The sequence below is a fragment of the Microtus oregoni genome, unplaced genomic scaffold (assembly GCF_018167655.1).
Source record: "Microtus oregoni isolate MIOR12 unplaced genomic scaffold, Mior012 000017F_ref0000208, whole genome shotgun sequence".
Lineage (NCBI taxonomy): Eukaryota > Metazoa > Chordata > Mammalia > Rodentia > Cricetidae > Microtus > Microtus oregoni.
In genome coordinates this window covers 26,675,681-26,703,589 of record NW_024543076.1, presented here as the reverse complement: position 1 = coordinate 26,703,589, position 27,909 = coordinate 26,675,681, and the positions used below count along the sequence as shown (strand labels likewise).

General features: G+C 41.1%; 1 protein-coding gene across 1 annotated transcript; it reads left to right on the top strand.

The window, feature by feature from the left end:
- On the top strand, positions 1-27,909 carry Armc1 (armadillo repeat containing 1). Its single transcript, XM_041667756.1, has 7 exons — positions 1-157; positions 7,736-7,953; positions 15,220-15,311; positions 19,661-19,850; positions 24,769-24,885; positions 24,972-25,046; positions 25,708-27,909. The coding sequence occupies exons 2-7, from the start codon at positions 7,774-7,776 to the stop codon at positions 25,897-25,899; spliced, it is 846 nt and encodes a 281-aa protein (XP_041523690.1). The 5' UTR covers positions 1-157; positions 7,736-7,773; the 3' UTR covers positions 25,900-27,909.

The following is a 27,909-nucleotide window of genomic DNA, read 5'->3' as shown; positions in this document are numbered from 1 at the left end:
GTCACCGCGGAGCCTGCTGATCCTCCTCCGCCGGCGGCACAAGCCTGTGGTTCTTTGAGTCAGGCCCCGGCTAGGGCTTGCCGCGCCGCCGGTCGTGCGCCCTCGTGGGTGCGGCTCTGATGCTGCGGCTGGCTCCGGACGCCCGGAGCTCTGCAGGGTACGTGAGCCGGGGGCAGGCTGGGGCCGGGAGGCGGCCGCCGCACCGCGGGCCCGCCGCTGCGCTCGCCTCCTGCCAGCATCCCGCGGGACGCTCGCTCTCCTCCCCGCCTCCGACTTTGACCAGCCAGCCTGCCTTACGGGTAGCGGGTGTCGTCTGCCTCTTTGCTTTTGCTTCGTCTTGTCGGCGTGCTATCTGTAAATCCCGTCCACCCGCCAGTCTTAGCGCGCAGGCCTTCATTCAAGAGACACCCGTGTCTACAGGTGGTGGGCATTCGCTCAGTTAGCGGCTCCTTTCGTGCCAGCGCTTGCAGTCGAAGGCCCCGCTTGGGTCAGTTGTTCTGTGCTTGCTTGCTTGCCCGAAATTTTTCCTGTCTTGTGTTCTTATTTCCTGTCACTCTGAAACTCACTCAAGACTGTTATATGAAGAAACTGAGGCTTGGAGGAGGTAACTCAATTCCCAGAGAGTTACAGTTAGTTAATCGCAAGGAGAAGCCAGATCGGATCTCAGTGTTTGGTGGCGGTGTTGGCTTTTCAACCTCACTTAATTCCTTAAGGACTTAGGCTAGGTTTCTACCCGCCACAGCTGTCAGCACATGAGAGCTAAATACGTCTATGAATTAAGTGGTGATTTCTTGGCTGAAGGAAGAGAAGAACCTATCCGACCGACATCTGCCCAAGTACAGATGTCTCACATGCCCCGTGCTCCTAAGACTGCCTGCCTGTCAGCGGCATAGCCCTCATCTGGAAGCTGGTTGGACATCTCAGATTCCCAGACCCCATTGCACTCACTGCGCTTGAACTTGGCGTTTTAACAAGATTCCTTAGGTGATTGCAGTGCACATTAAAGTTTGAGGACTGTGTTTGTCCAGATAGAACCAAGGAAGAGAAAATAGGCTGGGTAGTGATGCTGTATGCCTTTAATCCTGGTGTTCGGGAGGTAGTGGCATACAGATCATTGTTAGTTCTAGGCGAGTCTCATTTATATAGGCCAACCAGGACTAAGTAAGGAGAAGAAAAGGTAAAGGCATACATTATATGCCTTCTGAGACTGAGATACAGACAGGCAAGGACACAGTTTTTTCAGTTTTGTCATTTTGCAAGACTGGCTTTTCTTTTTCAAAAATGAAATATGCCTCTCAACAGTTTTAACTTAACTCCAAATCTTAAAATAGGCATCATTAGTTACGGTATTTCCAAATTGTCTCGTAAGCCATCAGGTGCTGACTTTAAAGGTAAAAGAGCAAACTAAGACTACAGACATGTTAATTTACTGCTGACGGTTAAAACCCTTCCGTTTATTCACACACAGTTGCTGGAGCTGTCCTGTGTAAGGCGCACCCCTGTTTTCTCCGCTTTTCTTCATTTGCCATGAAGACCTTCTAGTAACTTTCTTTGTTTGGAAGGAAGGGTTTTTTCCAGCTTATTCATTTTGGTAATTTAATAATAAAGCTGAAACAAACAGCCAGATTCACAGTATCCCACGGCTCAATAATTAGTGTCTTGGAGAGTTTTAGTTTTCAGTGTTCTCTTAAGAATTAAAAAAAATTTTTTTCAGTGATTGCTTTGCCTGCATGTATGTCTGTGCACAGTGTGCATGCCTGGTACCGGAAGAGGGCATTGGATACCCTAGAACTGGATTTGCAGTTGTAAGCTGCTGTCTAAGTGCTGGGAATTGAACCTGGACTTCTGGAAGTTCAGCCTGTGTTCTAATTGCTGAGCGTCTCTCCAGCCCTACTTCAGTACTTTGTTTCGAGGCATTCACATATATGTACCAGTATAGTTTCAGGCTACTCTCTGCACCAGAAATCATTTGACGTGCTTGAGCTTAGGTCTTGCCTTCAAAACTATCTACTGACGTTTTGGAGACACTCAAAGAATCTTTTTTTATTTTTATTTATTTATTTTTTGTTTTTTTTCGAGACAGGGTTTCTCAATGTAGCCTTGACTGTCCTGGAACTAGCTCTGTAGACCAGGCTGGCCTCAAACTCACAGAGATGCACCTGCTTCTGCCTGCTGAGTGCTGGGGTTAAAGGCGTGCTCATCCACTGCCCAGCAAGAAATTGTCCAGGTCTGTGCTTGCCATTAATGCTTTGGATGAAAATACAATCAGCAAACAAATGAGCAAACATATTTGCATTTGACCTAGTGTGGTATTTACTGTAGAAAGTAAGGGAAGGATTTTGTTTGTTTCAATCTTTATTGTGGTTCATTATCTACTATAAACTTGCTCCGATCAGGATTTCAGTTATTTTAAATTCTTTTTGTGGGTGCTGTGTACTTGTTTGGGTATGTGTGCACTGTATGTGTGTGTTGTGTATATGTGCATGTATATTGTGTGTGTGTGAATGCCTGTGGAGGTTAACTTTGAGTATCTTCCTCTATCTCTTACTACCTTAGTTTTGGAAGCAGGGTCTTTTGCTGAACCCGGAGGCTCATTGATTTGGCTGATGTGTGAGTTCCAGGGCTCTCTGCAGCCTCAGCCCTGGAATGACCAGCGTATGCCACTGTGCATGGGTTTTGTTTGTTTGTTTGTCTTGTTTTACATTGGTGCTTGAGATTCAAATGGAGGTTCTTGGGCTTGCTCATTCATCCCTTTATCCACTGAGTCATCTCCCCAAGTGTGTGTGTGTGTTTTCAAGTGGGTGCGTGCATAAGGATGTGTGTATGTGTCTGTGCACATATGCGGATGCCAAAGATCAATATCAGGTGTCTTGTAAGTCTTCCTCTACTTTACTCTTTGTGATAGGTCTGTCACCGAACCTCCAGGTATCCACCTGTCTCCACTTCTGCAGCTAGGATTACGTACATGCACTGCGTTACCCTGCTTCTACATTTGGTGATGGGAATGCAAACGCAGTTTTCATGCTTGCACAGCAGACACTATAAACTGAACCATCATCAGCCCTAAAGTTATTTTTAGTGTACCACCAATGAATTTAAAAAACTGTCTTACATTAGCATGTGAAGTAATGGATTTCATAATGGCATCTTCATATGTCACTATATGTTGCTCTCATTCATTCCCTTCCTCTGTTTATTTTGAGGTCAACTAAATTCTAAATGGAGGAATTGTGGAGTGAATCCCTCAATAATCACTTACAACCATTTTTCCAGCTTGTGAAGGCCAATATCTTCATTATACGATTTAAGTTTACTTGATAGGTAACAAAAAAAAAAAACATACTGAGTATATTCAGTAAAAAAGGTTGTGTTTAAAACTTTAATTTAATAAAAGATTTGTTTTTATTTCTATGAGTGTGGGTATGTGTACGTAAGTGCAAGTGCCCATGGAGGACAGAGTACCCTGGAACTGAAGTTACAGGTGGCTGTGAGCTACCAATCATGAATGTTTGGAGCTGAACTTGGGTCCTCTGCAGGAGCAGTATGTGCACTTAACTGCTTAGCCATCTCGTCATCCCCCAGTTCTAACGTTTAAGCCAGGCAGCATAACCCTAGTACTTCAGAAGCAGAGAGAAGAATGTGTTTTTCCTCCTCCTCTTACTCCTCCTCCTTCCCTTCCTTCTCCCCTTCCTGTTTTCCCTTCTTTGTATGTATATGTGGCACTGCCTTGCAAATGCTAGACAAGTACCCTTTTATCCCCAAGCTTGTTTCCACCTTCTTAAGCCCAGTGTAACTCTTATGACATCATTGTTTTGACAGTCTTGCCATCTCAGCACTGAGGGCTTTAGCAAGGGGGTGCCTACTTTGGGCTGGTCAATGAGATATCTCAAAATTAAAATAAAATAAAAATTGCTTTTGTGAACTCAGCAGTCTACAGAAATATTGATTATTTTAAAAGATTCAGATGACATAGTTAGAAAGGGGTGTCTATAATCTGATGTTGTCAAGATATTAAAATAAGGTGAACTTTTGGCATTGAATAACTCTGCCCTGAAGTTTTACATCAAACCTGTAATTTGGAGGGCAAATCCGAGCTCCAGCCTGCTTTTTCTGGCCTCATTTAAAGTTGTAGTTGCCATGCCCTTGACCACAGCTCTGCTCATTGCGGTTGGGTTTGTCACTGCCTGATATTCCTGACTCTTCCTAGACAGACTTTAGTTTGAGCCTTTCTCACTAGGGTTTGAAGGTGGGACTTTTAGGATATTTTGACTTCAGGACATTCCAAAGGATCAGGAAGATTATGTACAACATTTAAGGGATAATATCCATTGAGTAGTTATCCAAGGGTGGCAGATAAAAACAGAACTCTAAGTCCCAGTGCTCCGGAGGGAGAGGCGGGTGGATCTCTGAGTTCGAGGCTACAAGAGCTAGTTCCAGGACAGCTATGGCTGTTACACAGAGAAACCCTGGCTTGAAAAACCAGACCAAAATTTCTAGAACTCTATAGTCTCAAGGACAGCCTGGGTTCTGTGAAAAAGCCAAAGTAGTGTTTGTTTTTGTTTTTGTTGTGTGTGTGTTAACATGCATTTATTTACTGTATGCAGGTTTAGGTATGTATTGACACACATGTCACAGTGTGCCAAGGGTGGAAATCAGAGGGCAAGATGTGGGAGTAGGTTCTTTGTTCTACTGTCTGGGTCCCAGAGGTAGGACTTAGTTGTCAAGTTTGGTAGCAAGTCTAACTGATGTGTGGTTTTGTTTCTGTTTTCCAATACAGTATCTCAGATAGCAAAGGCTGACCTCACTTGCTATATTATATATCTTGAGGATGACTTTGAACCACTTTCCCCTGCCTCTCAACTCTCTCAAGTGCAGGGTTTGCAGGCATGGACCACCATGCATGGTTGAGTATTTGGTTCTTCCTGCAGGTTGCTTGAGCCTGTGCCACTGACAGTACAAACCCTTGGGTAAGCTGTATTTATAAGCAGGGCTGCTCAGATGCTGATGGAATGACTGAGAAACCACCAGTCCTAAACCTGGTAGTTTATCATGTGCTCGATCCAGTGCCGCCTTTTATCCTGACTTTCAGAGTGGCAAAAATAACCATAATATTTTGATTCTAAGATAATTACTTGATAAAGGTTTTATTGTTATAAAGTCTTTTCCTTGAGTTCTTTGTATTTGCTTGGATATTAAAATCATTAATGTATTATATATATATTTTTTTCTTTTCAAATATGGTGTAAGTTAAAGACCATTACTGGTTTTAATAACATTGCTAAGTAGTTACTCTAACACTTTTTATTGAATAATCTTACCAGTTTTTATCAGTTTTTACTGAAAACTACCTTTTATTGAACATGTAATATGTGGAAGGCGTAGACAAAGCTCTTTGTATGTATGCATTGTCATTTTATTTATACGGTATGATGTTTTATAGTTTGTGTTGTCAGCCTCATTTTATAGTTGTGCACATTGACACAGAGTGCAAAGGGTTTCCATGACATTATAGCTTTTTAAAAAAGATTTTATTAATGTGCATGTGTGTGTGTGCCTGTATGTATGTGAGTGTATGCCACATGTGTGGGGGTGCCTTTTGAGGACAGGAGAGGCACTGGATGCCCTGGAGCTGAGGTTCCTTGCTGTTGTGAACCTCCTGGTGTAGGTGCTGGGAACTCATTCTGTTCTCTTGAACAGCAGGGAGCACTCATCTGCTGGGCCATCTCTCCAGTCATTTAAGGACCAAACCTCGGTCTGCTATGACTGGGAGACCTCTTGAATGCACGAAGAACCTGGAGGTGTATCTTTTGCAGAGGCGGATAGAACTCAAGTCAGTGTTCTATCCACATGCTAGTGTTAGGAAGGACCTTTTGTGAGTCAGGGTCGTGCTGTCCTCAGTGCGGCTGACCTTTGCCTCAGCCTCTAGAGGCCTGGGGCCACAGGCATGAGCTCCTGGCTGGGACACACTTACCTCTCTATCTCTGTACATGTCTGTATGTGCTACTTTGTTGCCTTTTCCCACAAAATAACTTCAGTAAACTTTTCTGGACTTTTAAGACTTTATCCATTTATGCAAGTTAACACTTGTATGTTCTTCAGAATAAGAAATGTAATGGAAACTCTTATTGATTGATGGTATAGATTTTAAAATCAATCCTTCCTTCCTTCCTTCCTTCCTTCCTTCCTTCCTTCCTTTCGAGACAGGGTTTCTCTGTAACTTTGGAACCTCTCCTGGAACTCTCTTTGTAGGCCAGGCTGGCCTCGAACTCACAGAGATCGGCCTGCCTCTGTCCCCCAAGTGCTGGTATTAAAGGCGTGCTCAACCACCGCCCGGGCAAAACTTGCTTCTTAATGTTTGTTTCTTTGTCTTTTACATGACCTGTACATTAGGTTTTCACAAATGCTCTGTTTTTTAAGGCAGAGACTTGCCTGTAACCTATGCCTTGAACTCATGAACTCATGATCCTCCCGCCTTCCTGAAGCCGTGTGTTGAGATTATAGGTGTGACCTACCAAACCCAGATATGCTGGTTACTTATATGGAGAAAAAAATATGCTGAGTTTGGAAGGAGGGTTTGGAAAGTAGAAAGACTGCTGAGAAACACAATACTAATAAGTAAGATCTCCCCCCCAGTCTGTACTGAGAGACATGGCGACTTGGAGCAGACATTTAACTTGTCTGACTGTTGCACTTCATATTCTGTCCCCTCTTCTCGATATGTTTCTGTTAGACATCAGGAGGTGGCAGATACAGAGATGAATCCAGCTGCATGATGGTCCTCCAGTCTTCTTGATTGAGGCACAGACAGGTCATACAAAATGGGCTCTTGGTTTCTTGTAGAGAAGCCCTTTTTAATTTTCTTCCCTGATCTTGGGATTGAACTCAGGAACTAAGTAATGTATACTAGGCATTGGTCTACCATTTAGCTAGTTGCTTGAGTAAAATTTTTGTTTTGACAGAGTCTTAGTAAGTCACCCCGGTGATCCTGAACTCCTTATCTTCTGCTGCAGTCTACAAGGTCGCATGGACCACAGGTGTGCCACCGTGTCTGGCAAGGACGTCTTTTGGTGCTCCCTTTTCCCTTGGAGATTTTGTCTTTTGTAGATAGTTTGCTGTGTCTCCCAACCCCTCCCCATAGACGAGCAATGAAAACCCAAGCTGTCAGCTCACCACTTCCCTTGAGGCACTTGTTTTAGCCTAGAAATGTTTCAGGAAAGGAAAAGTCCTGGCAGTGTTACAGTTTGAAAAGGAGAGCAAAGGTTACAAGCTTCTACATAAAGACCTTGTTTATTGGAACCATAGTGTTAAAATATGTATTGCTAAAATGAGATTTATTGGAATATTGAGGATGACATATGTTCTTTTGCATATATAAATAACTTGATTTCTTCCTTCAGCTTATGTTCATTTTATTTTTCACAAACTCTGGAATTGCCAGTTCTTATTTTTGTGTGTGATTTAGATTCATCTGCTTCCTTCTAAAGATATTATAATGCAGTTACTTTAAAAGCACCATAGCTGGGCATAGTTGGCGCATGCTTGTAACCCTAGCTTTTGAGAAGTAGAGGCAGGAGGATCAGGAGTATAAGGACATCCTCAGCAACATAGGTAGTCTGAGACCAGTCTGGACTGTGTGAGACCCCGCCTCAGCAAGTACAAGTCTAAGCAGATGGGATCCGAGTCACCTTGGCAGACTAGAACTAATTTTGTTAACCGTGCTTTTTCTTTTTTACAGAATTTAAGAAGATTTTATTCATGTGCATGTCATAGAAGATGAATTCATCTTCTACTATGAATGAAGAGCCTGATGCTCTGTCGGTAGTTAACCAGCTACGGGATTTAGCAGCAGATCCACTAAATAGAAGAGCCATCGTCCAGGATCAGGGATGTCTGCCTGGCCTTATTTTATTTATGGACCATCCCAACCCCCCTGTTGTTCACTCAGCTTTGCTTGTAAGTTGCTTTTAATATTTTCAGTCTCGGTGCTTTAATTTTGCGAGTAAGAATTTTCAAACACCTTTGATAACATGGTAAAAGACTAAAGGACATTGTTAGATCATGCAGTCTTTATTTTGGCATATAAAAATATGGAAATTATGACATGTAGTTCTTAACATAAATAGCCACATGTTGATTTGGTTCTTTAATGTAAATGGTAACTATGTAACATGTAAATAAAATGTTCTGGTACTCGGTATTTTTAATTAACATGATGATCTATTATTTGTGTTTTCTTTTTGATGTGGGATATTGCTGTGTTGACCAGGCTGTTCTCCAGCTCTTGGACTCAGGTCATCTTTTGACTGTAGACATATACCACCACACCTAGATCATTACTGCCCTCCCACATTTGTTTGATGCATGTTAATCAAGTCCTGTTACTGGTCTATGTCCCCTAGCCCATCACTTGAGAGAACTGGAGTTAGAAAGGTACTTTTTAGTACAAGGAATTGAAATCAGGGTGTCATGAATGCTAAGTACATGCCATACTAAACTACATCCATCACCCAAAAGATACTATTTTTTATTTTTAATTTCATAACAGCTTTTTTTTGTGAAGAGGGAGATGGAGACAGGATTTCACTTTGTATCGCAGGCTAACCTAGAACTCACTTATCCTGGCCCATCTTCCCAAGTACTGGGATTACAGATGGACAGAACCCCATCTGGTTCATAACAGCTTTTAAAGATGTAATTCCTATACCTTCATAAAGTTCATGCATTTAAAGTATATAGTTGAGTGACTTTTATTCACAGAGTGGTACAGCCATCTCTTTAGTCAATTTTAGAATGTTTTAATTTTGTTAAATTGTTTTGAGGCATAGTCTTGTTAATGTTTCTAAGACCTACCTGGATCTTGAGACCCTGTTGAGTCAGCCTCTCAGGTGTTGGGATTACTTTCGGACCTTTTTATCACCTCAGAGAGTGCTGTACTGGTCACCTCTTCTTCCCCCCTTGTGTAGGCAGTACTGGACTGTGTATTTGCTACTCTGCAAAATTACCTATGGAGTTTTCCTGTAGATACAGTCATATAATAGGTAATGTTCGTGACGTTGGCCTCATTTATATTATGTTGAACAGATATACCTCCACATGTTTCAGGGCTTTGTTTCTTTCCATGTCTGGGTAATATCTCAAACACCATTTTGTTTATCCCTCCACTAGTTGATGGACATAACACTTATTTTAATGTATGGTAAGGAGGACAGAAAGGAAAGAAAATAAACAGGATCAAAGCTAATGATTCAAAAGGGTTTATGAGAAATGTGGAGGGTAGAGAAATATGTTAAAGAGCAACAAGACCATCAGACAGATCCAGAATGGAGGAATTTCTGTGTGACAGGTAAAATCTGGGCCCTTCAGTAGCACTTCGTTTAGAAAAGAAAGGCAGCTGGAGTGGAGGAGAGAGCAGCGATGGAAGTGACTGTCACACGTTTGAAGGGACGTGTCAGTCAGACGTTATCCGTAGACCTGACTTCTATCCTGATTTGAACACATTCATCATCCTCACCTTCTGAGTGACTGGAAGTGAATGTGCAGTATTCAGTAGACGACACTAAACGTCACTGTGAAGGCTGCTGAGATGACTCAGCGGTTAGGAGCTCAGACTGCTCTGCAGGGTACCTTAGTTTGTGGTACACAGGCATACAGGGAAGCAAAATACCCGTATAAGTAAAATAAAACAATTTAAAAAAATTTAAAGTCATTTGACCAATGAGAAGGCTTGGTGGCAGGTAAAAGTGTTTGCCACCAAGCCTGATGACCTGAATTGATGCCTGGAACCCACATGTTGTGAGGAGAGAACCAACTTCTGTATCTCCTGTTTTGTGACTTCCAGACATTGTGCTGTGGTGCAGGGGCATGCATACAAAATAACTAATATAAAAATTAAATTAAAAATGTAATGCTTCATGTATGATGGTTAATGCCATCAGGTGTGGTGACACACACTAATCCTGGTACCTGAAAGGCAGAGGCAGGCTTATCTCTGTGAGTTTGAGACCAGCATGATCTACAGTAGTGAGTTCCAGATCAGTTAGCACTATATAGTGAGATTCTGTCAGAGCAAAACAAAAAATGCCTTGCTGTCGAAGTGTTATTAGCTAGAAAGTGAAAATGTGTTAAGACTTGAAGGTCATTACTTTTTTAAAAAGGTCATTTGTGTAGAATTTTGTAATAGTATTAAGATAATCTAAAACTAATTTCTTCCTGAGCATGGTGTCACCACCTTTAATCCTAGCACTGGGAGGCAGAGGCAGGTGGATCTCTTGAGTACAAGTCCCTCATGGTCTACATAGTGAGGTCCAAGTTGGCCAGATATACATGGTGGTATCCTGTTTTAAAACCAGAACAACAAATAAAAACACCAAACTAATTTCTTAGAGATGTAGTAAAATATCTACAGATGAGATGTTCTCTACTGTTCAGTTAGGATTATGGACCAGATTGTCGCTTATTGAAGCTGGATGATGGGTACATGGGAGTCACCACACATACTTTCTATGTGTGTCCCAGTATTTCTATTAGCTCAAAAGACAGGCAGGAAGATGAGGAGTTAAAGGTCAGCCTGTGTGCTGTGAGATGTTCCTTTGATAAAAAAACTGGCATAAACAGCAGAAGAGGGAGAGGTGTCCTTTGACTGGTGTTTGCAAGGGGACTTAGTTCATGCTGGGGAAGGCTTGGCAAGAGCAGCTCAGCTCATGAGTTCGTGGTGGTGAGAATACGTGGTAGACGCCTTACGGCACAGTCAAACAACTGAATGAATGCCAGCCAGGGATGGGTATAACCTTCAAAAGCCCCCCCCCCCCCCCCCCGCAGTGATCCAGCTAGACCTTCCTTAAAGGATCCACAGTCTTCAAAATGGTGCTTCAAACCAGATCAACTCTTCAAAACATGACCCTTTGCTGGGGGATATTCCAGATTCAAACCACATCAGCATTTTTTGTGTGTTTTATTTTGTTGTTTTGGAAATAGAATCTCCTACTATATATCACCTGTCCTGTCTCATCTCCCTTAGTTTGGGATTGCAGGTATGGCACTATCACATCTGACTTGAGTAGGTAATTTTTTTGTAGGCGGATTTTCTAAGTATAGAAACTAGGAAAGGCTGTTTACTGTGGGGAGGGTAAAATTGCTCGGCAGTGCTGAGAACTGCCTAGTGTAGTAGTATTGGATTGATATGATCCTATGACTGGATTATTAAACTACTTTTCTTCCCACTTCAGGCTTGCTAAGGCTCTGAGGGATTTGTCTAGGGTTGGTACTTGGCCAGGTAAGTTGGACAGAATGACTGCAAGGAAGTTAGAATAGGATCATGGCAAGAGTGGTTAAAGTGGTGAGATCATAGGTGCCAGCCTGAGTAGTGAGGGAGCGGAGATAGAAGGCGCGAGCTAATGAAAACCTAGAGGCCAGTAGATTGCGGTTCTAATAAGGATGAGAAACAGGTATGCATTTTAATAGTTCCCCTTTCATAAGGTAATTTCAGAACGTTATTTTAGTTCAGTGGTCACTCCCAGTTTGATAAGATGCATTTCAGACCTATTTGTCCACTTTTATCGTATGCTTTATGTATGTCCCCTTCTTTTCTCCCATCTTTGTTATGTATATATACCTACATTGCTTTAAGCAGTATGCTCTCAGTCTTTGTGTGTGATACTCAGGATTAACAGAACTTCATATATGCTAAGCAAGCACCTGGCTAACTTCCCAGCACTCAGCTTTAAAATATATTGAATTTTTAAAAATTCAGTTTGTTTTGTCTGTGACAGGATCTCACTAGATAGCCGTGGCTGTTGGCACTCATTGTATAAGGCTGGTTTTGAACTCACAAGAGTCCTGCCTGCCTCTGCCTCTCAAATGCTGGAATTACAGGCATGTGCTACCACAACCAGCTGTCACTTGAGAGTTTGGAGGATTTTTTGGAGTGCTGTTGCCCTGTAGTGAAGGCTTGTCTCCAATTCTGGTTTTGTTTTGAGAAAGGGTCTCATATCACCCTGGCTGGCCTGGACTTTACTCTGTAGACCAGGTTGGCCTTAAACTCACAGAGATCTGCCTTCTTCCTCTGTCTTCAGAGTGCTGGGATTAAAGGTGTGCACTGCCATACCCGGTGTTGCCTTCAGCTGTTAACCCCCCTTGTTTGTTTCTCTGAGTTAGAATTGAAGGTGTGTGCATCCATGTTCAGTTTCAAATGTCTTTGTTCTCATCTTCATCGTTTCCAGTGGTCTTCATTCCCAAACATAGACTAACGTGTACTAGCCTCCTTTTCTTTCCTGTCTGCCCGAGGAATTCTTTTTCTTTTTTCTCTTCCCTCCCCTCCCCTCCCCTCCCCTCCCCTCCCCTCCCCTCTCCTCCCCTTTCCCTCCCTCCCTCCCTCCCTCCCTCCCTCCTTCTTTCTTTCTTTTTAACATTTGCAGTGTTTGCTATTATCTTCCTCTACTTAAAAATTATTGCTGCTGTGTGTCTCCTGGATTATATGTTCTCTTTCCCTCCCCCCCCCCCAATAAGGTCTCACTCTTGTAGTCTAGGGCTGGCTTGGAACTTGCTATGTAAATCAGGCTTGCCTGAGCTCACGTCAATCAGCCTCTCGATACTGGGGAAACAGGAGTAAGCCGCTGACTGTATCAGGCTGCCAGCGTATATGATTTCTAATAAGAAAGTGTTATACTTATTTGAACACTTTATTTGTGTGTGCATACACATGTGTCATTGCTCACCTGTGGAGGTCAGAGACCAGTTTTCTAGGATGGATTTTCTCCTACTGTATACTCTGGGAACTGACCTCAGGACAGGAATTAAACTTAAGTTGGGATTGAACTCAGGTCATCTGGCTTCCATGACTCGAATTGTCTTATTTGCTGAGTCATCTTGGAACCCTAAATGACTTTTGTGACTTCATCTGTGAACTCATTACTGTTTTTCAGGAAATGCCTGATATATATATTTTAGATTTTTGAGGTATATTTTCTTTTTATTGTTATTTTATTTGTAATTTGTTGAATTTCTTGAGTCCCTGGATTTAAATCTTCTGAGGTTTAGGAAATTTTCATCCACTATTTTTTCATAGGTTTTTATTTTTAATTTTTGCTGAAAGTCTCCCTCCTTCCCATTCTTCATGTCCATATAACGTTAGCATGTATTGTCCTGTTGGCACTGCTACACTGAGCCTTTATGCCCCTGTATTTAATCCCTTTTCTTCCTTTCTGCACTTCATTTTGGCTAGTTTCTGTATTTTAGAGTCCACTGCTCGTTACTGTGTTTTCTAAACTGTTTTCATTTCACGTTTTGACCTGTAGAGGTTGTCTGCCTGCTTAATGACTTCCATTTCTCTAATCCTCACCCTCAAACATGAAACGTACTAGAATAGTTGTTTTTGATGTTTTTGTAATTCATAATCTCTATTTTACCTTGATTTGTATCTTTTGGTTACTTTTTGCTTAACTATTCTGGATATAGGTTACATTTACCTGCATCTTTTCTGATCTGGTGATTTTCTCCCTATGCCAGGTATTAAAGTCTTTTAATGTGTCAGGTTTTTGAAAATTGTTTTAAGTTAGGCATGGTGGTAAACCTTTAATCTAGCACTTAGGAAGCTGAGGCAGATGATTCTGAGTTTGACCAGCCTGGTCTACAGAGTGAGTTCCAGGACAGCCAGAGCTATACAGAGAAACCCTGTCTCAAAAACTTTAAAAAGAGAAGAAAATATTTCTATAAATGCTGTTGAACTTTTTTCAGTGTTGCTTTTAGGTAACTTGGGACCAATTTGATTTTTCAAGATTGCTTTCGGCTTTGTTAGTACAATCTGTGCTGCCTCCGTTGCCACGGTAAACACATCTAGGCATTCACCCTGATGCCTCATGGGTGGTGAGGTCTTTGTTCCTCTGGCAGATGCCATCCCAAACTATTCCCACCTCATCCTAAGCTCCGTTTCTGGTGATGGTATTCCCTTACCATGTGGCCTTTCACGCTTTGCATGTGCAGATTGCCACTCAAACACAGACTCTCTGGCCCCCTCTGTAGATCTTTGGAATTCTTACTGTTTGGACACTACTGTGTGCCTCTTCTCTGCAAGTATGACTGCTGTGTCTTCCTCAGTATGATGTCTGCCTCACAGACTCAAAAACCACCACGCCCATTTGAGTTCCTCTGAGTGCTACCGTCTAGACTGCCGCTATCTGTGCAGTGAGGAAAGGGTCTCCAGGACCTGCCTCGTCCCTTTTTCCTAAGGACAAAAGTACAGGGAAGGGCAATTTGCACATCAGGTAAACCTTCATTAAGGGAAGCAGAAGTCACAGCTTTATAATCACAGGAAGAGAAACAGGTGCTTGAGTTGGTGGCCTTAATAGCTGACACATTTTTAATAGACTCAGCACTTTTACTTGAAAGGCAGAAGACCCAGTAGAAACCTGAAAAATAGGTAGATTGAGATGATAGCATTTACTGTAAAGGTCAATAGCCGGACGACCCCAAAGAAGCCGCATGTGAGGGAATAGTGGGGAAATGTGCCTGTTGTAAGAGAACAGTACCTGGGAAAGTTAGCTTATCTCCTAAGTACAGAGCTGTGACTGTTAGTTCATCTTGTAATTTTCATTTTATTTATTCTGGTGTTTTGAGATTGTCTCCTTCTGTAGCCCAGGTTATCCTAAAACTTACTATGCAGTCATGGCTAGCCTCTGACTCAGAGAAAATCCTTCTACCCCAGCTTCCTTCCTGGTGTACTTGTTGGGAGTACACCGCTTTGCCTGTTTTTTTTTTTGTTTGTTTGCTTACTTGTTTTTCTGATTTACAACACATTGGAAAGGTGTAGTACAGTAAAACAGGAGTCAGTTCATTATATAAAGTTCATTGTATGCTTTGTCCCCCAGCAGTTTACTTTAATTAATGTGTAGAAAGCATCAGGGACATGATGGCTGTTGGAATTACTTTTTGAGATTAATAAATGGAATATAGCTCCTTGTGATCTTGTAAAGATGAAATGATAAATAAAAGTGGAACAACCTAATTTGACCTTGTGGATAAGGTCAGAATGTTCATGTCATAAGATACATTCAGTTACCACAGCTCCTAGGAGATTATTTTGAATGTTACATTTAAAGGAGAATTTAAAATCAATTGATGCTGAAAATAAAAACACTTATTTTTTTTTTCCTCTCCCAGTGAATTGTAAGTGACCATAGTTTCAAGCAGTCTGGATGTGTGAATTGACTGTTGTTTCTGCTGCAGGCGCTCCGGTACTTGGCTGAATGCCGTGCGAACAGAGAAAAGATGAAGGGAGAGTTGGGGATGATGTTAAGCTTACAGAATGTCATACAAAAGTAAGTACGGCAGGCAGTATTCTCTGAGGCAGAAGAAAAATGGGTCTGTGTAAGCCAAGGGATGACTCACATTTATAGAAATTTTATTTTCTTTTTCAATTTCAAATATTATTTAGAAATTTTAATGAACAAAAGATAGACTTCTGTAAGTTTTTTACCCAAAAATATTTTGCTAGTGAATATTTGTTTTCTGTGTAGCCCTGGCTGTGTTGGAATTTGTTTTTTACACCAGGCTGGCCTTGAATTCAGAGATCTGCCTGCCTCTGCCTCCTTGCTAGGTTTAAAAGTGTATACACTATGCTTGGCTGTTAATTTTGTTTTTACTGATAAACATGGTTATTAACAGTCGTTATAAATATGTTTATATTTTATTTAAAATGTTGACATCTATCCTTTCATTTTGGGATATTAATAAGTATTTAATAATTCGCTTCTCTCTCCTGTATTACAGTGATAATCCTAAGATATTTGCAACTGATGGGGCAGAAACAGGGCAGCAGAGGTTTTTGTTCAAATTTCAAGACAACTGAATATTCATGGCTCTTAGTATCTGTCAAACATTTCCTTCTCACTGTGTTTTCTAGTTCATTGACTGGTGCTTTATACTATAAAGATTTAAAATTCAGGTATCACTTACTCATAGGCCATTGCCTAGAAATAAAAGAATACTGTTTATGTGTGTTTATTTTACTTTTGAGATACTCTTCACATAGCTCAGGCTGGCCTTAAACTTACTCTTTGGCCAAGGATGACCTTGACCTACTGATCTTCCTGCCTTTACTTAGAGTGCTGGTATTGCAGGTGTGTGCTCCATACCTAGATTTTGTGGTGCAGGGGGTAAAACTCAGAGCTTCATGCATGCAGTCAAGCACTTTATCAGCTGAGCCACATTCCAGCCTTGTATGTATGTGATTGGTTATAATATTTTTTAAAAAGAAAAAGTTGTACACTAAATGAAGCTTTATAAAGTAAGTGAATTGATTTGGTAGCAGAGCAATGAGACAGCTAATCATAGTAAATAATCTGTAGTGATGTCATGGAGCACTGCTTCTGTGATGTCATCTGTAGTGATGTCGTGGAGCACTGCCCCTGTGACTCCATCTGTAGTGATGTCATGGAGCACTGTTCCTACGACTTCCATCTGTTTGATACTCAAAGGACCCTTCATCATGGTCTCGGAAATTCAGAGTTTCTTTTGGTGAGGTTGTTGGGAAACTGAAAGTTTGTGGAAACTTAGATTTTTACATACATCAACAAATCAGTGGCATGTGTATTCCTTCAACAGGCACAGTTACTGAAGTTGAAACTAAGTAGTGGTGCAAAGAAGATGTGGAAAATTAGATTTGAAAGTAGTGTGAAAGCCAGGAGGCAGTGGCCACACCTTTAATTCCAGCAGTCCAGAGGCAGAGAAGTAGGTGAATCTATGAGTGTGAGGCCCACCTCGTCTACAGAGTGAGTTCCAGGATATCCAGGGCTACACAGAGAAACCCTGTCTCAAAACAAAACAAAAGGAGTGTTGAGAGCCAACATTCCAGCACCCAAAAGTCTGAGGCAGAAGGACTGCCAGGAGCTAGAGTCGGCTTGGACTCTGGAGACTGCTTCTTTTTCTTTTTTTTTCTTTTTTTTCTTTTCTTTTTTTTTTTTTTTTTTTGGTTTTTCGAGACAGGGTTTCTCTGTGGTTTTGGAGCCTGTCCTGGAACTAGCTCTTGTAGACCAGGCTGGTCTCGAACTCACAGAGATCCGCCTGCCTCTGCCTCCCGAGTGCTGGGATTAAAGGCGTGTGCCACCACCGCCCGGCTTGGAGACTGCTTCTTAAAACAACAGGGATGGCTGAGGTTCAGGGCACTGGCTGCTCTTCCCATGGACCACCCACGCAGTCACTCACAGCTATCCAGAAGGCCAGTTTTTGGGGATCTGAGCCCCTCTTTTGGCCTCTTTGGGTATTGCATGTATGTAGTGCATAGACATGCATACAGACAAACCATATATACACATAAAAATAATAAAATATTTAAAAAACCCAAAATGTTGAAAAAATACATTTTCCATTTGAACTTTAACAATTTAGAGTGTGTTCAAGTAGCATGCCCCTAACCTATAAAGTAATTTCTTAAACTTGTGGTAAGGTGTTTGTGTGTGTGTGGAAAACATAGACGGGCAAAAAGTATGGAGACCACTGTGAAGTTACTGAGAGAAATTGAAGACATTATCTTGGCAGGTCATTAGGGAAGGTGATCTAAGGTAAAGTTAGAAATGTGGATTAATGTCTTAGACATAAAGAAGGCTGGGACAGGACTGGGCAGAGAAAGTCCCCAGGCTCCTGTACACTTTCGACAAGAAAGGAGCAGATAGCGTGACAGAATGCCATCTAGATCAGCCCTGTCCTGAATAGAAACGACGTCTTTCTGGGCTGCTTGGAAAGAGCATCCCTGCCCTTTGTCTGTGATGGTCTAAAACTGCTGTGCTGGCGGCTGGGACTGTAGCAGAGCAGTCCTTTATTTAGTTAATTTTACTTTTTAAATTTGCCTGGGTGTGTGCCTGGCTATAGAGGTTAGAGGACAGCTTGAGTAAGCACCTTTAAGCCTTTGACTGCTAAACCACCTCATTGGGTTGTAGGACTGCGTGCATGCCTCTTCAGAGGCTTGAAGGAGAATTGGGCCCAAAGGCATTTGCTGTGCTGGTGGGCCAGATCTTCCTGGCTTCTTTGTCATAAAGGCCTTTTTTTTTTTTGAGGTGAATCCAAGTGGCGTATCTACATGGTTTCTGAAAGTAACTTTTTCCTTTAAATAAAGTATACATTTTTAGAATAGTATGGTAATTGCTCCACTAATAATAAAACATTTATTACATACTCATTCTAATTTGGTCCCTTAGCCTTTTTAGTAGTGGAGATACAATGATCGATCAAACGTTGCAGTTTATTTGGCTTCTGTAGGTCTCAATATTTGAAGATTCCCTTTCCAGTTTCCTGTGTGTTGATTTTTTTTTTGTTCTAACTCCCCTTTCAAGCTTGAGGAAAGTCATTTCTGTTCACCAAAATAAGCATTGGAAGCACCTGTGTTTGAATGCTGTGTTAATGTAGTCACCCTAGTTCGTTGCTACCTGATTATGATAGAATTACAGGCAGACTCTCATGCTGCCTGGCATTTCCATGGGGGCTGGGGATCCAAACTCCATTTCTCACTCTTGCATGGCACAGGCGTTCCCTGGGAAGCTGTCTTCCTGGCTCTGTTAATATTTCTTTAGATGGCATTGCTAATATGCTTGCCAGCAGTTTCCATCTCATTAGATTTTTTTTCAGACATCAAAAAATATCTGCATTGCAGCTCTCTGCCTCTTCAGTTCAGCTTTAAAAATAGGCTACCTGAATCGATAGAAAAGAGATGGTTTGAGCAACGGTTGTGGCAGCAGAGAAATTTGGTAACCTGATCTATTTACTTGGTTTCTTATTTAATGATTTTAATTAAATGTGCTTTTGTACCGTGCTAGGATATATTCTGAATCTCAATAAATCATGTTTTAAATGAAGTTAGGAGATTGTTACAGGCTATGCAGGTATGGTAACTCATTATGAGTGTCTCAGTTAGGGTTTCTATTGCTGTGAAGAGGTACCATGACCACAGTAGCTCTTAAAGGAAATCTGGGGCTGCTTACAAATTCAGACACTTAGTCCATTATCATCATGGCTAAGAATTCTACATTTTTTTTCTTATGGTTTTTTTGAATCAGAGGTTCTTTGTGTAGCTTTGGAGCCTGTCCTAGAACTCACAGATCTACCTGCCTCTGCCTCTTAAGTGTTGGGATTAAAGGAAGGGAGAGTAACAATGGGACTGGCTTGAACCGTTGAAACCTCAAAGCGGCTTCCAGTGACGTACAAGGCCACACCTAATTGTGCTACTCCATGTGAGCCAGTTGGGGCCATTTTCATTCACACCATCACAGTAAGGTGGAGAAAGTTAGCCTGGACTGTGTGAAAAGTTGCATGAAGATCATACCGACTTGATGCTTTCCTTATTTTTTCCTTTTCATCCTTAAAGTAGAGTCTTATATTAGACTGATCTCAAGATTGTGTGGTCAAGGAGGACCTTGAGCTTCTGATCCTCTTGCCCCCACCTCTTGAGTGCTGTTGTTACAGCAGAGTCACTGCCCCTTGTTTGTGTGCTGCTGGAAATACAGGGCTCCAAGCCTGCTAGGCAAGAGCTCTGCCATCTGAACTATGCTCCCAGTTCTGAGACTCACTGGTGTTGCTTTTTTATTGAAAAGATAGCAGTATGAAATAAACAAAACTCACCGAAGTTGGGAAGTAAAATTACAGAATCAGCAAAAGTGACTATGCATTTCTTTTCAAGGACTACAACGCCAGGAGAAACAAAACTTCTGGCCTCTGAAATCTATGACATCCTTCAGTCCTCCAGTATGGCTGATGGTGATAGTTTTAATGAAGTGAATTCACGTCGAAGGAAAGCTCAGTTTTTCCTGGGAACTACAAACAAACGTGCCAAAACAGTAGTTTTGCAGATAGATGGTCTCGATGATACGGTAAGATTTAAAGATGTGCTTCATAAGATGGCAAGAGAAGTTGTATCACTACTTTCTTTACAGTCACTTGCTAACATTCTCTAAGGAAAAGTTGCAATATTAGAATTTTACCCTCTTAGGCTGGAGAGATGGCTCAGCGGTTAAGAGCATTGCCTGTTCTTCCAAAGGTCCGGAGTTCAATTCCCGGCAACCACATGGTGGCTCACAACCATCTGTAATGAGGTCTGGTGCTCTCTTCTGGCCTGCAGATATACACACAGACAGACAATTGTATACAAAATAAATAAAATATTTAAAACAAAAAAAAACAAAAGAATTTTACCCTCTTCACAAAAGGGACATCTTATGCTAAAGATACGGGCTAATCAGCATACATAGCAGTTTTAAATGTACATGTTCTTAATAGAAGGCCTAAAGAATATGCAGTGAAACACCTGAACCCATAGACATGCAGGAAGCAGACAGGTCTAATTAAAGCTGTGCATGATTTAAGTAGATACGAGGTATAGCTTCTAATGTCAGACATGAGATAGATACCACTAGGTCCTGTAGGCATTGAAAGGATCTATGGTTAGCATGACTTCTGAGGGCTCATTGGTGTTGTAGCATGTATCAGCACACTCGCTTCTGTATATATTCCATCTGTGGATGTGTGGTACTTTGCTTATCCATTTATCAACTGATAGACAGGTGGATTGTTTCTACCTTTGGCTCTTAGAAACCTGCTAGGAGCATGTTTAGACATTTATTGTTGTTGTTTTTAAGCACATGTTAACATCCTCTTGGGTATTTACCTAGTGGCATTGCTCAGGCATATGGTAATTATACGTTTAATTTTTAATGACCTGTCAGATTGTGTACTGTGACTATACAGTTCTATATTTCAACCAGTTTCTCCACGTGCTCATCAGCACTTGCCATTTGCCAGCTGTCCTAGTGGGTTGAAAGTGTTCCTTGATGGTTTTGGTTTACACTTTCCTAACTAATGTTGAGCAACATTCTAGAAATGTATTAGTCAGTTTGTTAGTGGTTGGATTGGGGGTTATTGTGTATCAGATTTATATTTGAGGGAAATGCTCATTTCCTCTTTGTTCTTTGATCAGTTTTAAGTGGTCTTTTATTGCTGAATTCTCTGAATTATGTGGGTGCTTATATTGAAGGTGAGTCCTCTGCTAGAGTAGATGCACTCTGAGCCATCTCTCCAGCCCCCTTTTTATACATTTTGTTGAAATTATCAATGAAGTCATTGGCCTTGGACTTTGCTTTGTGGGCAGCTTTTTGACCATTAATTGAATCTCTTTACTTGTCTATTCATCTTTTTCTTTTTTTTAATTAAGTTTCGGCTGTCTATGTCTTTGTATTGTGTACATTTTGTTGAGGTCTTTAATATGTTTCATGCAGTTATTCATAGTATTTATATAGGCTGTGTCCTTGATCCAAAAATGCACATTTTGAAATGCTTTAAGATCCAAAACTTGTTTTTTTTTTTTTTTTAAATTTTCAGTATGATACTCAGAAAGGTTTGGAGTTTGAACAATTTTTAATTTTAAAATTTCACTTTAGATTTTTAGATTTTATTTCATGTGTATGGCTGTTTTGCCTGCATGTGTATATGTGTACTAGAGACTGGCACTGGATCCCCTGGAGTTTATGAATGATTTTGAGCTATCTACCAGTAGTATTGAGCCTGGGCCCTATGCAAGAGCAATAGTTGCTCTAAACTGCTGAGCCATCTCTCCAGTGCTAAGAATTCATAAATTTTGAATTTGAGGTGTTTAGCAAGTGTAGTTTACATAAAATTGTAAAATCTGGGAAAGACTCCCAGATCTGAAACACTTTCATCCCAAGACCAGGTAGAGGAGACTTAGCCTTAGCTTTTACTAACTTTTTCTGTATGTAAGGTTGGCAATCATATTTCCCTCTTAATTCCTGAGTGTAGCAGTTGGCTTTTCTTGGAAGGTAAATGTATTTTAACTTCATCGATCTTTTCAAAGAACCAAGTGTTATTTTTTTCTTCCTTTTTTTATTTCGTTTTAATTTTTTCTTGGTTGGGGCACACATGTTGAGGTCAGTGGACGAGTTGCAGAAGGCGGTTCTCTTCTTCCACCATGTGGTCCTCAGAAGCAGACTGGGGCATCAGGCTTAGTGATAAGCACTCTTCCCCCTGTGACGTTCACTGGTTCTGAATTTTGTTCCTTTGTTTGGAGATCTGGTCTCACTTTATAGCCTAGGTTGACCTTGAACTCAGGCACGCCTAGTCCTCTGCCTTAGGAGTGCCACGGGCTGGGACTAAGAACCAACTTTTTAGATTCTTTTTAAATTTTAAAACATTCTTTTCTCATTTTGCATATCAATCCCAGTTCCCACTCTTTCCCTTCCTCCTGCTCCTTCCTCTCCTTCCACCCCCGGGAGGGGGGGGGGCATCCACTCTGAGAGAGGGTAAGCCTGCCCATGGGGAATCAGTAAAGTCTGCCATAGCACTGTGAGGCAGGACCAAGGTCTTTCCCCTATATCTAGGCCGAGCAAAGTGTTACTCCAAAGAGAATGGGCTCCATCAAGCACTAGAAAAGGTTGTGGCGATCCTAATCTGTGGGCACTTCTCAATCCAGTCAGGTTAACAGCCAGGATCAATATTAGTTCCAGCATGCTGTGCTAGACCTTGAAAACCTTCTGCGATAGGGAGCTCACCAGAGATGTTACGTTTCCAGTATCTAAGCTTCCCCGGTTTTTTAAAAAATTAATATTTTGTCTGTATTTTAATTGTTTAATCCTAATTTAGTATATGCAACTTGAGTTTGAGATAATTTCAGGAGAAATTATATATTACATATTCTGGGGTAGACACTTTTTTCTTTTACTCTTTTTTAATTGTTTTTATTGCATTATGTATTTTTCTCCACTCCCCTTCCTTCTTCCCCCTAAGGGGTGGACACTTAAACTGGTATTTCTCCACTTACCTCTTCACCTATGCCAGGCAGACTTTCTAAGGATCGCCACAACCTTTTCTGCTGGTTTATTTAAGGCCTTAAAGCTAAGCTTTTTCTATTTTTTTTTAAGGTTCAGTAGGGGTGTGTGTGTGTGTGTGTGTGTGTGTGTGTGTGTCTGTCTGTCTGTCTGTCTTTCTGTCTGTCTGTCTCTGTATGTGTTAGGGGAAGGCACTTTTACATTCTTCTTAACCTGTGACAGGATCAAATAAGTTAACAGCTACAAAAGTCCAAAAAATTTCTAGAAAATTTCTGCTGTATGAAAATTGATGAAATAGAATACCTTAATATACATAAAGTATCTCTAGTATGTCTTGTTCATTTTGTTGACTATGAATAAGTTACTTTTTTAAAGCTAACACAGAAATCCAAAGGGGGCTAGGGAGCTAGTTCAGTAGGTAAGAGTACTTGGTATGCAGTCCTGAGTACCTGATAGCTCAGTGGGTAAGAATCCTCAGTGTGCAGTCCTGAGGACCCAATAGCTCAGTGGGTAAGAATCCTCAGTGTGCAGTCCTGAGGACCCGATAGCTCAGTGGGTAAGAATACTCAGTGTGCAGTCCTGAGGACCCGATAGCTCAGTGGGTAAGAATCCTCAGTGTGCAGTCCTGAGGACCCGATAGCTCAGTGGGTAAGAATACTCAGTGTGCAATCATGAGGACCTGCATTGAAATCTCCAGAACCCATGTACAAAGCCAGGCATGGTTGCACAGATGCCTGAACCCCAGCACTGTGGGGCTAGAGACAGAGGATTGCTGGAACCTGCTGGTTGACAAACCTTATCTCCAGGTTAAGTGAAAGGTCTTGTCACAAAGGAATAAGAGAGTGATAAAGCTGGATACTTATTATGTCCCTTATATACTCCATGCATGCCTAGGTATACATACATAAATACATACATGCTTATACACCCTCTTCTCCCATATACACCACACACTCATAGTAACTACTTACAAAAAAGTATAGCCCAGTATACAGTAAGACCAAAAAATCAAAATATAGCTGAGATGATTAGAATGTCTCCTGAGAGTCGAAGCAGAAAGCAGTTTCTTAATTACAGGTACTGGACTGTGGGGATAAGAGGAAACAAATATAATAAGTTTTGGTGAAGTTAGAAACGGGATAATTAGTACCCTGCTTTAAAGTAGCAGAGACCATGTGGGTACCAGCAGAGGAAAATGACAACCAGAAGAGAATATTGATAATGCTTGATATCGCATGCCGTGAATAAGGAGGACATAATATTTATAAGGAACAGTGATTCAAACACAGAATACTTTTAATTCTAGCTTATGCCTAGAGATTTTTAGGCTAGAATAGAGGGCTAGGGAGTGAATGTTTTAGTATTCCATATGGTCTTTGTCGTAATTGTGCCAACTCTGCCTTAGATGAAACTGATATCAGAGGATCTGTAAAGGAATGTGGCTGTCTCAGTAGAACGTAACAAAAATGGCTGATGGCCTCTACTTTTCTGTTCTTGAGTACTTTGTTATGCATTGGGTGACAGTTATTAACACTACATATTAAGATTGAAGTTTGAAATATGCCAAGAATTACTGTTGTGTTGTAACTTTCTTCCTTTTCTATCTAATCCTAGTCCTTGCAATAACATGTAACAATGTTCCATGCTTCTGTCAGCCGTGGACCGCACATGTCACTGTGGCACCGCAAGATTAGATATGTTTAGGTAGACAAGCAAGTACCGCAATATTGAGTTCCCTGCAATGTCTGGTGTGGAATAAGCTGTTGTGGAAGCTTAGTGTAGCAGGCCATGCCTTACAGCCTGTGTGTAGTAGGCTTTGCTATGTAGGTTTGTGTAATTGGTTCTGTGGTCTTTTTACAGTGACAGAATTGGCACCAATGAATGGTTCAGTATGGCTCAAGTTGACTTATTTTCTCTACCTATTTTAATAACAGTTTGTTTTTTACTTTTTCAGTCTCGAAGAAATCTGTGTGAAGAGGCTTTGTTAAAAATTAAAGGTGTTATTAGCTTTACTTTTCAAATGGCTGTTCAAAGATGTGTGGTGCGAATCCGTTCAGATTTGAAGGCAGAGGTCAGTACTTTCAACAACTGAATGTGTGTGAAGTTACAATCAAGCAAGTCCTCATTCAGAATTGTTCCTTTATCCTTTCATCCCAGGCTTTGGCGTCAGCAATAGCATCAACCAAGGTCATGAAAGCCCAACAAGTTGTGAAAAGTGAAAGTGGGGAAGAGGTAAAGCTTGCATTTTATTTTACTCCTACCAGACTGGGACTCTTGATTCCTTTTTATGGTTAGTGGATTCATAACATTCCTAGAGGAATAGTTATGAAATATAAGGGTGTAGTATATCTTGATTTCTGTCTTAGCAGTATAGAGAGATCTTTTGTGAAGTTCAGAATGTGCTAATGGAATCTCTGAACGCGGTGGAGATGTGATGCAGATTGTATATGTTAAGGACAGGACAGTTCCTTACATTGCTCTTCAGTACTTTCTAACTTGAGCTAGTTTTGTGAATCCAAGACAATAAAGCATATTCTCTGAAGAAGTTAATATGGTGCACTCTAGATCTGTGTTGCGGAGGAGGGACCGACTGTAAGCTGTGAGCTTTGGTTTCCAGATGAGCGGCTTTGTGGTACTCTGCGAGTTCAGAGTGCCTGTCTAGACACAGGTTACTACTTCTGCCCTAGAACCCCGATAGATTGCAGCTGCCGTCTCCTGTGTGCACGGCGTGCTCAGTTCTTAGACTGTCCTGCAAGAAGAAAACACTAGAAGACACAGAGCCTTTGAGAATCTCCAGATGAAGATGACGCTTAAGATGAGGATGTGACTTAGGGCATGGATCGTGTCATGTTATGTTAGGTTAGTAATGGCTCTTCATGCTTCTCTGTGTCAGATGCTGGTCCCATTCCAAGATGCCCCTGTGGAAGTGGAAGAAAACACAGAGCTGCCTGACTACCTACCAGAGGACGAGAGTCCCACAAAGGAACAGGACAAGGCAGTGTCCCGGGTCGGCTCACACCCCGAAGGTGGAGCCAGCTGGTTGAGCACAGCTGCAAACTTTTTATCCAGATCATTTTACTGGTGACTTCAACTTCAGTTTGGGGCTCAAGGACTGTGCAAACCACCAGGGGGCCAGCTTTCCATTGTTGTGGTGAACTGTCAAGTGCAATTCGCAATAGATTATCATGGGAAGTCTCTAGATTACATGACTACGTATGCTGCATTTTACATTTTATTGGACATTTTCCTCACCGAATGGTAAACAGGACAGAGGCTGCAGGTGGAATGGTTTATGAAGGTATTTTGGTATTGTTTTCCTTTGCTTAATTGCCTCACTATTTTTTGAAAAACATGGGTCCACTGTTAAACCAAATGTATGTGCAGCTTTGTACTCTGTTTTCCATGGAGCATGCGACTAGAAGAACTCCTCTCGCCTCAGGAGCTTGCTGCAGAGAAGTTTCGCATAGCTCAAGTTGTGCATGAATTACTATTTTAGCAGCTTTTCTTCATGAATGATACATGACATATGCTTTGGTACCCTTCTCTGAAAGTTGAAAACATACCTAGTTAGCCCCCTTCTGTGCCTTTTTTATTTTGCCAACCATGTTTATAGAAAGGACATTATTAATGACATTTTGCATATGGAATTATATTAATTTGAATATAGCAGTACCTTAAAAAAAACTACAAAAACTGTACAATCTTACTTGATATAATTTTAACAAGGCTACCCATAAGCCAGTTAAGACAGTGGGGGCATGAACAGCAACAAAGTGCTTTTGGGAGAATTTGAATGTGACCATGCATGGCTCTGTTGATTCCTGCTCACTTAGGTTATGGTGGCTCTTGAGAATTCAGTCCACTGTGATCTTGTGGGCAGCCTTACCCTGTGATGCCACTGTATCCTGCTAGAGAAAATAGGTTTTTTGTTTGTTTGTTTGTTTGTTTGTTTTTTGTTTTTTAAATCTGGTTTTTCAAGACAGGGTTTCTCTGTGTAGCCCTGTCTTGAAACTCACTCTGTAGACTAGGCTGGCCTTGCTGAGATTAAAGGCACGCGCCACCACAACCTGGCGAGAAAGTAATAACTAATAGTTTAAAGAGCTGATAAACTTGAAAACAAAGTTGAATGCCTCAAATGACTTCAGACATAAACACCTAGCACATGCCTCTCCCAGAGATGTTTCTTTTTATTGCCTTTTTGTGGTTTTTAAGAAAATACTACACCAAACTGAATGAAAAAAGACCCAAATTGTTGCTTATAGGGAAAGAAAGCCAGCACTGGTCACTTAGTCTTATTTTTCATGCCAGGAAAAAAAAAGACTTCAGTGAAGGTAAGATACATAAATACAGACATGTTTTTGGTTTTTTTGTAGACTGAATTACATGTATGTGATGTGTTCTTAAGATCCTGAAATATTTGACAGCTAATGTTTTCTTTGTAGAAATCAAGCTAAATCTGTTTTCATGTCAACATTAAAAACTAACAGGAAGAAACTGAAATGTATCGCCATTACCATGTAGAGCTGCTGTTTTGCTCCTTGAAGAATGTGAAGTGAGATTGGACTCAGGAGGGCTTCCTCACATTCTCGTTGAAATCAGCCAGTGTTACCAGGGAAAAATAATTGTAAAATACTATGGCCCATGACAGCTTTTGAGTTTATTAACATTGTGGCTTTCTGGAATGAGGGTGTTGAAGGTATTTAGAGCATTTTTCTACATGTCTCGTCTCTGATTCAAGTGATACGCACAAGCAGAAAACAGAAGTTTTCAGGGCACATGGCTAACACATACTATTACTTGCTGCCAGAATTGGATGTGTTGAAAACAAAACAACAAAACCACCTCCTTTCTATAGCCATTAAAGCAAAGTTTACTTTCTATTTTAACACATTTTTCATTTTATTTTGCATTATCACACATTTATTTAAAAGTTATAGCAATTTGGTAGTGATGGTTCAGGACAGTTGATATTTTGAACTGACGTTTGTGTGTGTCTAGGTGTTTCTTTATTCCAGGGCTCTCAGAAGAGTCAAGGCAACTATAATGGCAGTTTTTGAAATATATTGTAAAATAATAAAATAACAATGAAAATTGA

Bases quoted from the DNA above. Each gene is read 5' to 3' on its own strand.
- Armc1 (XM_041667756.1), top strand. From the start codon at position 7,774: ATGAATTCATCTTCTACTATGAATGAAGAGCCTGATGCTCTGTCGGTA. The intron at 24,886-24,971 runs GTCAGTACTTTC...CTTTCATCCCAG, and splicing joins GTTCAGATTTGAAGGCAGAG to GCTTTGGCGTCAGCAATAGC. The intron at 25,047-25,707 runs GTAAAGCTTGCA...TCTCTGTGTCAG, and splicing joins AAAGTGAAAGTGGGGAAGAG to ATGCTGGTCCCATTCCAAGA.